Raw genomic sequence first — 12380 nt, forward strand, 5'->3', positions numbered from 1 at the left:
TAATAAAAAAAATCAATGTATTTTTAAATAACAACGGTTCACTTTTGTTTTATAGTTTTGGATCGAAAACTCTCTTCTCGCACATCAGAGTGTTTATTTTTTAACTACAGTTTTTGCCAAAGCAACTCAATTTGACAAATTGCTTGATTGAACGCGCGAGTGACCAGTAGCAGTCCAACCACAGCGAAAAGCGACACTGCTAGTCAGTTAATGTTTTTGACATTAGAGTTACAACCTCGTGGAAGGGCCCTTTTAATAACCTCTAGTTTGAAGAAGGTAGTTATTGACGTATACTGGTCACATCAAAATTCTAACAGGAAGTGTATAAATCAAATTAAATATTTCCACGAAGCTCGTTTCTTCTAGGTCATAGAATAAAATACTTCTCTCTAATTAACAGCAGCTTGAAAAGGCGGGGGGGGGGGGAGGGCGTACTTGTACGAGGGAAGAGCGTCGCTAATTGTCTTTGTAATAATCTCATAGGGAGTATTACATGGGTGATATTCCTCTTGGGGAGCATTTCATAGAAATGAGCAACATTCTCACGACACACCGACAAGCAACGCGCTTCACACATTACAGGTTAGACTTGCCACAAGTTGACCTCACGAGTTAAGCGAGCGAGGCAAGCTTTAGGCCGCCAAGCGGACGAGCAAGCGGGGGGAAAACAAAAACCACAACGTGACTTCAACAGGGCTGCGTTTATTACTTTCATCTTATTATATTTTAAATACTACCGCCCACTGTTTTCCTCTTACAGACGCTCGGTTGCTTAAGGGGGGCTTGGTGTTGAGGGTAACCCTCCTACGAGAGACAACCTTTCTCCAGATAAACAGTCTCTATAATAAAATGGCATGATAAACCCAGCAAACAAAAGTGTATCAAAAAGTGTCTTTAGTTTTAGGCTTCTTGGTCAACCTTGCTCATGTAAAAAATATGCCACTTCGTGAATCCTTACTTACGTTTTATATCAAATACGAATGAAATCGAATTGCAGTTTTTAGCAAGTTATCCAGTGTTTAAATTATTCCAGTTGGTTACTCCTCGTATCAAACATGTACGAAAATATGCAAGGATCAAAACATGTGTGAATTTTTGATAGACGGGTGTTTCAGAATATTTGATGTACCGATGTACAGGATGGCAATGTATTAAAATGTAATCATAGAAGTAACTAACAAAGGAACAGATCTTAACAATAAACAAACTTCTTATCATACTACAAAACACAGTCCTAGTAGAACGTTCGGCCAAACCATTTAATAATGGAAGGATTATCTGCATTATAGACAAATAGAAGTAATCCGGCAAGAAATAAACGTAACTGAGGAAAAAAGCCTTAGTCCAGCTCCTGTTTGACAACGAAGTTCGCTCATCTCTGATTTCACAAGTGGGACGTAGCTACCACATCAAGGCAGAGAAACATGATATGTTCCTCGTTGTAAACCTCTAGGTGGGCTCTGATAGTCCTCTGATAATTAATGAAAACAAAATATGCCGTTCTCAGAAATGAAAATACAACTGCACTAGAAGTTATTTAAATTAATTACGTGGCGATAGCTGGTTATTATGATGGGATTGATAAAGGCATTGCTTACCTCTGCGAATCCTGGTGGAATTGCTCTCATAACTTCAGAATAGGTCCACTTAAAGCTTTCTTTTAAGAAAAAAGAAAAACACTCGTATTAAAGAAAATGTATGGAAAATTAGACCAAAATATATTAATATACTCTCGTCATGTTCTAATTTTACAGGAAAATCCATTCCCTGACGAGGGAATTCCACGTTAAATTTCACGCAAAAAACCGATATCGCACGAATCGCGAAGCGATGAGTGCGATATCGGTTTTTCAAGTGAAATTTAACGTGGAATTCACGAGACAGGTAATGGATTTTCCTTGAATCGCATGGCCTTTTTAGAATAGAAAGAAAACCCAATTTCTTTTTTGTTTATGGCTGAATGTTGCAATTTTTAACGCGCGCTCAGGAAGCCATTCCAAATCAACTGTCATGAGCCAGCGAATCGGAGTCAAGCTAAAATCGATCACAAAAGTTCATTTGAACCTCGCGGTTGACACTGAATCATCGTTTTTCAACGGTCCACACAAGCTTTTAACCATTTTAACGACGGAATGGAAGTATTTTACAGACCATTCTTGTTTTTCGAACATCTATTTCAAGTTTTCGTCTCATCAGCACAAGGCAAACTTTTGAAATCTTTTATCTCTTCGGCCTGTGAAAGAAGTAGACAACACGCATCCGTAGTGAAAAGCACTGAACATTCAACAACGTCAAGTAAAGGTTTAATGGAGGCGTGGACCGATGAAGTAAGTCCCTTGGAATAACGTAACAATTAAAATTCGACATTTATAAGTTAGATGTCTAAGTCCATCGCAGACAATTCTTAGAAAGAGCAAGGCTGCTTTTAAAAATCCCGCTATTAGCGGGTCGCTTCGCAAGCACATTAGTTCGCTGGTTCGCTGTGTGTGGTACGTTTTGTTGATTTCCAGAAACCGCTTTTTGCATCGTGAGTATCAGTTACAGAATGTAAGAAGTCATTCTTTATCGAAAGTTTGGAGCTGTTCACTGTAAAACAATTTCTATAAAGCTTTCTTGTTTTTATAGCACGCAGTAAGCTTAATTGTCATTGTTTTCTTTCGATTCGTGTAGATTTTATTGTATGAACACGGCATTACTGTCAAACTATCAACAGTATTACTTCAACAAAATAAACAGCTGTTCTTGTACACGAGAAAATTGTAGTGTTTCTTTCTTTTAGCGAACGTTTCTACAGTGGTCGTGTAAGCGTAACTGCTACTCGCGAGTTTGTCCATACGGTACGGATATTTTTATTTTCCGTTTCTCTCATGCGGTGAAAGAAAATGTTTAACCGCTGCTCGTAAGAAAGCCGTAATAGACCATTTGCATTATGACGTAAAAGCGCAAAGACTTCTGGTAGTTGTAGTTAGGTTCGGGGGAAATTTTGAATCGTCATCAAGCACGCTTGCCCAAGAAAATCGTGATGGAGATAAAGAAAATTACTCTCACCGAAGAAGACGTCCCTGTGGCTTCATTTAAAGCGCATAAAGTAATTTCTCGGTATAAAACCAAGTCCGTTAAAATGAAAAAAAAGTTATGCAAGAAATTGTATATTTTCTGGGTTGCGTATTGTAGTGAAGTTTCAACGAGTGTTTCCTCCACTCGAGTCCGCGCGGTTATTTAATTAAATTCCTAAAACTTTTGCTTGCCAGGTATTTTCAAATAATATACGAAGACGCAAGTTTTACCCTTTCTAAACATGGGGGAGTACAGTACATGATGTCTACACTCGTAAAAATCGTTGAGGCTCACCTTTCGAGGAAATAACATTATATTTGCTCGCACGGCCCTCGCACGGATTGAAACCACAACTGCTTCTCGACGAGTTGACATTTAGCATTTCCAGCACAAAAAACAAGAAAACTTCTTTGTTAAAGAATATTGCAATTATAGTTCTAAGTTGACGAAAACAGAAATACAATTTTAAGATAAAAAACAAATAATCTGTATTCACCTGCACAGGGTAGTTTTGATTGATCAGCTTGAAAATCCTTTATGATTGACCCTTCACGATTCATCGATGAAGCTCGATTGAAAGAGGAAAATTATTTGACTCATTTCTCTGTCTCACTGTAAAAATAAATTAAACTGACCGTCCCACCGAGCAATCATGATACGTGGTAAATTTTCTAAGCTTTTCAGTGAAGAATTAATTCACATGCGATCGATGGAAGCAATCGTTTGTTGAACGTCTGAAAATAGATGATGAACAAAGTCAATGGCTTGCCTTGCTTTCACTTGATTCCACACAAATTTAGATATATCCTAGACCCGTCCTTTCAAGCAATCTGTTTCCAGTGCGCGATGTTTTGAAGCTGTGATATTAGGCTAAAATTATTTACGAAGAGAAGTTGTCGGCCGCGATGAATGAATTTCTACCAAGTCACACAACGTACATATTAAACTTACTTGAACACGAACAACATTTGTCTTTCTTGGTTAAAACACAGAATTCAGTCATTTTTTATTCCAAAGCTATCATCCTGTTTTCTATATTTTGACAGGTAACTGAAAAAATAAATGTATAAACAAATTTCGAAGCGACAAGAGCGTAAACTTAGCAGCTCAGTTTCAGATCAAAATAAAAGTCCTGGATGTCCACCTTGGCGCTTGGCTGCCCTTAGCCAATCATAAGGCAGAAATGGTTTTTTCCCGCGAACTTAACTACAACTACCAGAAGTCTTTGCGCTTTTACGTCATAATGCAAATGGTCTATTGAAATTTAAACGAGGAAAATCTTCTACTTCCTCGCTTCGGTCAGGTTTTTGCTTTGTAAACGGAGAAAATCGTTTTGAAAACACAAATCGATTCCAATTTTGCGTACGTTGCTACGTGAGGCTACGCGTTGCTATGGTGCAATATCGGTAAACCTCGCTTTCAAGTCGCAATTCCACTCTGAATACCTCGCCTCGATAACCAATCAGATGGCGACAATTCTCCTAGCTATGCGATTCTATTGCAAATGAGACGGCAATTGCAAGCTCGAATTTAGTTTTATGCTGATGTTATAAAAGAACCAAGTATAATGATGGGTGCATCAGTTGTCAGCTTATTGTCATTTATTTTTGTGCTTGTCAGGTTAGGCGAGTTCTTACCACCAGCAGGTAAACTGCAGAGGGAGGGAGCGTAACTGCACATATCATCCCTTCCTCGTCCGAAAATGTATTCGTCTGATTCCGATTTTAGTTCCCATTGTGCAGTCGCAGCCAAAACGTCTACTGCTATTAGAGATAAAATTCAGCGTTAGCCATAGTTATTTTATAAAGTCTGCCTGTGACTTCTGTTCTTTTCATTTCTTTTTAGACAACTACAAATATTGTAGACCGGACAAATACTGCGCATGTATTATAACAAATGCGCGCGTTGCCCATATATGGTCAGAACATTATTGTAATCCGTCATCCGTACATAACAGATATCCTGCGATATATGTTAATGTAGGTTGGCAAGGTTTGTTAGAAGTCTTGCAAAGCACTGCAGAACCACAGTTTTTCTAGCTGCAAAATTTATTTCGTTGACAAATACTATTGTTGAATAATAAAACAATTATCCTGCACAATCTTGCGGAATATCGTCTGATCATGATTTTACCCTCTAACGCTGACGTTGAACAAGGGTTGGTCAAATATTAATATCAATGATGTAGAAAAATTCAAGCTTTTCCCGTGAAGTGTTAAGTCCCAAACGCTTTTGACAATCGCAATTTCAATATTCAGTTCGTGTCAGGGCAGGTTTGCACCACAAAAGCGCCAGAAGCAAGCAAATCATGCCCTGCAAAACGTCCAATAATCAAAAGCTGGCGGCCTTCAGTTTTAAGGCTTCAAACTTGAGAAATTTAAGTCTTTTTATGACCCTTTTGAGGGCTGAAAAAGAGATGAATTTCCTTGTTGTCGCACCGTTTTGCTTCGACTCGATTCATTCAAGAATTTGACTCGTTAAAATTGGCCCAATCAGGGTAAAGTAGCGCGCGGCATTTATTGTGCATGCAACTGGCTTTCTTTTCAGTGCTCTAAAAAACAAATAATATGTATCCTGTTCCTCTTAGATTAGATGCCATGCATATAAATTAGATTAGATGCCATGCATATAAACAAGTATGTATGTGTTGCTTTGGCAAAGCTCTGTTTGCTGGGATAATAAAAGACAAGACTACCATTTGGCAGATTTTGGCCACGGGTGTGGTCGTTTATTTTTTATATCAAGGATAGAAAGCTTAAAATATGTAAACCTTAAAGTATTATCCCAGCAAAGGTGAGGGAGAACCCACCAACCCAAACCAACAACAACAGAACGCAGGGAGCGGAGGGAGGGGAAACTTTTCTTCACCCGTGGACGCCATAAGCGTAAAGGCCATGTAACCGCGCCTTCATAACCTAAAAGCCCGCAAAAATGTAACCGGAAGTGATAGTAGGAGGGAATTTAACCGGAAGCTGGTAAATACTTACGAAACAAGCTACATAAAACCATTTATTTTTGCAAAATAAATATCCTTTATTCACCAAGCTTGTTTGTTCAAGATGGCGGGATAACACCCCCCTGGGCCAAACACCCCCCTGGGTGTTTGGCCTGAAACTCTGATGGGTGTGGGGACTCAGCTCGTGCGCCTGCTCAAATTTTGCCCTATCAATACTCTCCCTCTATGCATTTTAAATAATTATGACATTGTTTTCAATTGTTACGTACTTCACAAAAAAATGATTTGGTTTTTCGTGGCACAGCTCTTTTAATGATTTTGCCGTTAATCAGATGTACATATTCGGATGTTGAGGTTGACACACGATTTGTCAGTTACAAATTGATTCATTGGATTGTTATAATTTGAGTTATTTGTATATTTCAAGAAATGGGGAAGCCAAACAAAAGATATATTGTAATTTTTTTAAACTCAACTTCTTTTAAGAAAAAAAAACCTGAACCGGGAAGTGTAAGGTTGTAAGTGTAATTAAAATTGCAAATATGTACATAAAAAATTACTGGGTTTAATACAGTATATTTGATCAGATCCTATACAAAACGCTTTTTTCTACTTAGTCTTTTAGCAAATCACAAAAATGCGAAACTCTTGCTGAGTAAAAGTAATATAACTTTGACGTGCATTACAAACATGATACGAGTCAAAGCAATAAATTGCTTATCGGTACAATAAATGTTAAAAAGCCTCCATAGCAACTAAGAAAACTAAGAAATTTATAATTATAGATATTTAAAAATAGCATATATAGTCTGGCGAAGTTCATATCGTCCATATAGTAATGTTACAAAAAATGTCACGAATGGGACATTGCCAACATTTTTATAGTCATAACAATGAGTTGTGTTATATAACGGATTATTAATATATATATGGTGATCAATCAATATCAATTAACCAAGAAAATGTTGGAATGATCTCTCTCTAAGGCTACGTACCTCTGAATCTGAAAATATTTTTTAATGTGCTTTATAAACATTTTAAACTAAGTCAGCACACGGATAGAAGTTTTACTCCCTTCTTGAACAACTATATAAGATGGAGAAAGTTAAAAAGTAATCGGATTAGAAACCCATACGAGTTTCTGTCAATATAATATATACAGTTGAATCCCGATATCTCGAACCTTCAAGGGAAATTGAATTAGGTTCGAGTTGTTTTTTTACAACAATATGTCTTAATTTCCATCATATTTATTCTATTTTACAAAATGTCAAATAAATCTGCTACAAAAGATAATGCATATAATGGCTGGAGATCTTTGCAAGCTCTACTGAGCTTTTCTAGCCTTATCGAGGGTAGAATTCAAGGGAAACTGAATTAGGATCGAGTTATCAGGGGTTCAAGTTATCGAGGTTATCGTAAGAAAATGACCTGGAGGGGGGGGGGGGAAGTCCGAGTTATTAAGAGTTCGATTATAGAGATTCAACTGTACTTCAATCTGTAAATAAACTAAATATATCGTTTAGCAGAAAAAGCGTATAATATTAATCTCACTGTTAACGTTGTTATTCATATCAGGGTTTCAAAATGTATAGCAGAGTCAAGCTAACTTATCATGAACTGTCCATTAAGTGTACTCTTGGATCAAGTATTCCTGTACATCCAATGGATCTGTTCTTGGGGCTGACAATCTGACGAATAATCCCACCACTTTGTTTTTGAGAAGCGCAATTCCTCGGCGAAAACAACTAAAGCATCGCATTGGGCACAAATAAACTTTTTTCCAAAAGGACCGCACATGAAGTAATCCTTTACCTGATGAAACAATAAAATAAATGAAAACGAATATTATATATATGGTACAGTACAGTGGTGTTATTGTAACCTCTTCAAAAGTATAAAAGTTACTAATGCATTTTCACATTCTTCTAGACATTAAGAAACACTAGCATTGAGAAAAAATTTGGTATCGATGTAGTCCTTCGCTTCAGAAATAAAGCAATTTAATGTTTGCGATGGCCTGGATGGACAATTTATATTTAAAAAAAAAGAAAACACGTACATGGAAACAATTCAGACACAATACCGGAATACATTACGCCATATTGAAGCGTTCAGACGACAACACAATTTAGAAGTGGGATCTTAAGAGTTATAAGGTGAAAGCGAATAATACTGAGGCGAAATCCACTTAAGTTCTTTTCGACTTAATTAATTTACTTACAAATATTTCGCGATAGCGCGCAATAAGGAACGCAAGAAGGTTATAAAAAGTAAATATACTAGTAAGTTTTTTTTTATCAGTTTTATGTTGTTCTTGGAAGCAAGCCATTCTTGTAGCATTGATGAAAACAAGGCTATGGCCGTCGCGGGCAAAAAAGGTAACTCGTAACTGACTGAAAGCTAACCAGTTGGCTAATCGATCGATCCGGCCGAATACCGAGAAGAAGTCCAGTAGGTGGCAGAATGAAAAGTATAAAACTTGACGTCTCCGGCCCTGTAAATATCAGTCACTGAAGACTGATGACCAAAAAAATTCGCAAAAATTTGCGTTACGTTCGATCGCCACGAAACTTATAGGAAAGTGTAACACGGCTTTTACCCAGTCTCCCTGCAAATTTGAGCTAAAACACTTGAATGTGGCCTACACGACGTATTTTACAACTCAATACAAAATGGCGTCCGATGCGAAGCTTTTAGCAAACGGCGGTTGTAAGGGCAGAGAGAGCTTTTGAGATTGTGTCAAGAGAAAGAAGGCAGTAATAATGGGATTTCTAGTGATTTTGATCGTCCACTGCAAAATACAAGCGAGGAAGGAATCGAAATTGAGGTAAGAGTTGTGTACTTGGTACGAACGTTATTACGAACGCATTTGGTCTGAAATGCACTGAAATATTTGCTTTCTGCGTTCAAAATCTTGCTTGCTGCTTGGAATGAATGTTAAATTTATCTGCGAGTATAGGTCGTTATATTTTGAGGAAAAGGGTTTTTGGGACAAAAATATTCGAAATTCCGGGACGCTATTTGGTCGAAAAATATATGCTGAATTATGCAAATTAGATTATTCATGAAGCTTAGATAAATTGTAATAAATTCTATATTCATTCTTTTTTTAGCCAGAATTGCTGGATATGTTGCCAATATAACAAGGAACATTTTTGCTTTCAACTTTTTCAGATAGAAGCTTGTTGCTTTTTGTCCAAAATGTTTGGTCGCTTTATGCTGCTTTATGCTATTTAGATTAATATATTAAAAAATATTATGGGATGTTTCGAACAAAAGTATTTTCTCTGAAGCCTGTTTCATAGCCTTTCAAAAGAGGTATGTCTTTCTTCTCAGATGTAAATATCTTCTGAGAAAAGAAATAAAGAGTAAATGCCGTCAATTTTTGACAGTTTTGTTTACAGACAGAGTTGAGATAAAGAAAAAAGGCAGCTCTTAAAACCACTGGACCACGCTGCCTCCAGAAAAAGAATCCATTAGATATTAGGTAAAGTCTGCATACGAGCATAGTGGCCCATCGGGCTGGAGCTTATCCCTGTTTCAGCAGCATGGAGCGGCTCAAAGTATTTCTTCAAATTGGTGGAAAGATACTTATTAAACATTTTACACTATGTCACTTACCGAAGGCAAATAACAACACAGAGGCGTTAAGGAGCACAAAAAGGATATTGACAACGATGGAGTCGTTCTCCTTCTGGCCTTGACTGACGTCCCAGTTTGTATAAACTGCACCAAGACACACATCAAAGAAAATTATCCACAGCACAAACGTTTGCAGTCGGTCTTCAAATTTGCTCTTTATTGGTCGGAAGAAGGTGTAAGCCACTCCAAATGCGCTCACTGTTGCCACAGTGAAGCCAATTTGAGAAAGGCTTTCTGATCCAAAGAAAAATACCAATGATATAAGTATTAGCTTACGATACATCTCTGTTATCTCCCAAAACCAAAATTTTTTCTTGTAATTTTCAAAGAACACTTTCAAGCTAAAGGCAATTTCTTCCTCTTCTTGTGTCTCGCGGTATTTGTAAATGAGAAACAAGACCATAAGTGGAAATCCCACAGGATACACCGCAAATGCAGCAGCAATGGGCCAGTAAATGTTGTGTCGAGGAGTGAAACATTTGATGGAGTAATCTGCTCTCAGGAGGGAATCGCACTGGTGAGTCTTGTCATCTGTGAAGCATGTCTCTACACATGCACCAGGAAGAGGTAGAGTTTGGATTATTGTTTTACTTGTTGTTGGATAAGAAGTCAATAAAAACAAGAAAATATTCCGATAGCACGATTTTTTCAAACTAGAAACTGCCCGTAGTTTCTCGCTATTAGGACTATTCATCTTGTTTTTGATGTAACGCTTTTTAAGGAGAAGATAAAGAAGAATTATACATACAACCGAGAAATTCAAAGAAATGACCCCTAAGAATTTCATGAAATGATCTAGCCGCAGCCCAGAATGAATGCAGCTCAATGGAGCAAATTGCAAAATATTTCCTTCAAACAGTTTCAGGTATTTTTCCATAGAGACCAAAGCTACCGGCCACTGTGCCCTCGCTAATGCCGTGAAAATACCAGCAATAACCTGGTAAAATCCAATCACAATCTTAAAGCACGACATGATGATATCTGCGATGGTCCGATCGTTCTCTGTGTGTTTTGAGTCTCCCCAAAGAACCATCAGAAACACAGCAACAAATAATACAATCACCAAGACAGATGAAATTATAGTAAGAGTCAACCGTGGGCATTTCAAACAAGCATTGAATCGAAAGTAATAGCCTCTTGTACACGTAGCACACAAGATCCCTTTGTATCCTTCGTGACATTCTGAGTCAATTCCACCCTTGCAGGAGCCAGCGTGAGGACATTTTATTGGTTTTGGTAGTGAGTTCATAAATACGGAGAATTCTCTGTTGTATTGAGGTCCAAAAGAACGGATGTTGTTAACAAAACTCTTGTAACGTTCTTTTACAGTTTGATTGGACCATTTCCAGAAGTAATTAGGTGCAAGTATCGCTGTATCATTCTCGCAGACAAATCCATAAGCTGGACAAACTGAACAGGCTCCAAAACGATCCAAGCGATAAAAATTTTGGAGGCATCTGCATGCACGATAACCAGCGGTCTCATTTGATAGAGTTCCTGCAAGATGAAGAATAAATGTATTCATTAGATTCTACTCGTATACTGATTTAAATACAGCAATCTGATTGATCGAGCTACTCGTATACTATCAGTATACGAGTTTGTGGGATCTCGGAATGTGTGAAGATTATTTCTACTTTGAAATAAAAGAAATGATTGTAAATCGTTTAATTGGACGTCCTTTAGTGAGGATTCAACGAAAATAGTTAGATTATTTGCTCTCAATTTTTTTCAGTTGATGGTTGATTCGGCCCTGCGATCTTATGAACTATTACTATCCTGTCCTGACGTGTCCTGTCCTGTTTTGTCCTATTCTGCACTGCACTGCAGTGAAGCGTTGTACTGTATTGTATTCAGGCTCGTTTAGTGGTGATGTGGTGGTGGTGGGGGAGTGGTGAGTGGGGGGGGGGGGGGGGGTGTAGTGGAATACCAATATACATCATTTCGTTCCCCAGGGATTCCAATATACCTTAAAAATGCAAAAACGTAGATAAAAAATACCTGAAACAATTGTAATACAGAATACCCTATACCTGTAAATTTTTGCAAAAAAATACCGGGGCTGTGTATTGTATTGTGTTGTGTTGTATTACATCCCATTGTGTTATTGTTGTAACTAAATTCTAGATAGTCCCTTTCTCACCGTATGGACACGCCAAACAGTCACTGACACTTGTACCAGGATGATTCTTCTCAGAGACGAAAGTACCAATGCTGCATCTTTTGCATTCTACCTGCCCAATTTGGTCCTGATAGAAACCACCTGTGAAGATAACAGCAGTGCCTTTCTGTTCTGCTTTAAACTAATACCGTACCATGGTTATGTCATTATTCCTGAGTATGTTTACGTTGCTGTTTCTGTACATATATGTTCAGTATCAATGATGTAAGCTGGCGTTAACCTTAACGTAAACCAAGACGGCAATTGCCCTTTGACTTCCTTCGCCCTCCCACAGAGTCTTTAAGGGCGGTCGGTCGGGCAGTTGTTCACTCACGTGACAACCATTTTTTTTTTTTCGGCTTTATGGGTTTATCAAAACTCCTTATCCATGGTGCTCTGCTGGCGCTCTTCATGCTGGAGCTCCGCTATTACTTACAACTTCATGCGGGGGTAAAGGTTTTATTTCAATCTTAGTTATCGTACTTGTTAAATCTGTACTGCATGTCTTAGAGAAAGTTACAGCTAAAATGGTGATGTGAAGTTGTGTATCACGGTCTTTAA

The 12380-nt window shown here is 37.8% G+C and overlaps 1 protein-coding gene and 1 long non-coding RNA gene across 2 annotated transcripts in view; both read right to left on the reverse strand.

Moving 5' to 3' along the window:
• Window positions 1-1384: 1384 nt before the first annotated feature.
• On the reverse strand, window positions 1385-4769 carry LOC144647045 (uncharacterized). The gene is made up of 3 exons (XR_013569519.1): window positions 4695-4769; window positions 1599-1657; window positions 1385-1471 (listed from the first exon to the last, which is right to left on the reverse strand). It is a non-coding gene; the product is annotated as an uncharacterized LOC144647045 (long non-coding RNA).
• Window positions 4770-7464: 2695 nt separating this feature from the next.
• The window catches only part of LOC144647136 (uncharacterized), a 6846-nt gene continuing 1930 nt past the window's right edge, over window positions 7465-12380 (reverse strand). Inside the window, exons 3-5 of the mRNA XM_078506926.1 lie at window positions 11802-11961; window positions 9638-11155; window positions 7465-7828 (exon numbers count right to left, since the gene is read on the reverse strand). Coding sequence (XP_078363052.1) covers window positions 7641-7828; window positions 9638-11155; window positions 11802-11961 — 1866 coding nt within the window. The 3' untranslated portion in view covers window positions 7465-7640. The remainder of the gene's footprint in view (window positions 7829-9637; window positions 11156-11801; window positions 11962-12380) is intronic.

The sequence above is a fragment of the Oculina patagonica genome, chromosome 1 (assembly GCF_052425735.1).
Source record: "Oculina patagonica isolate OP01 chromosome 1, crgOcupat, whole genome shotgun sequence".
NCBI lineage: Eukaryota > Metazoa > Cnidaria > Anthozoa > Scleractinia > Oculinidae > Oculina > Oculina patagonica.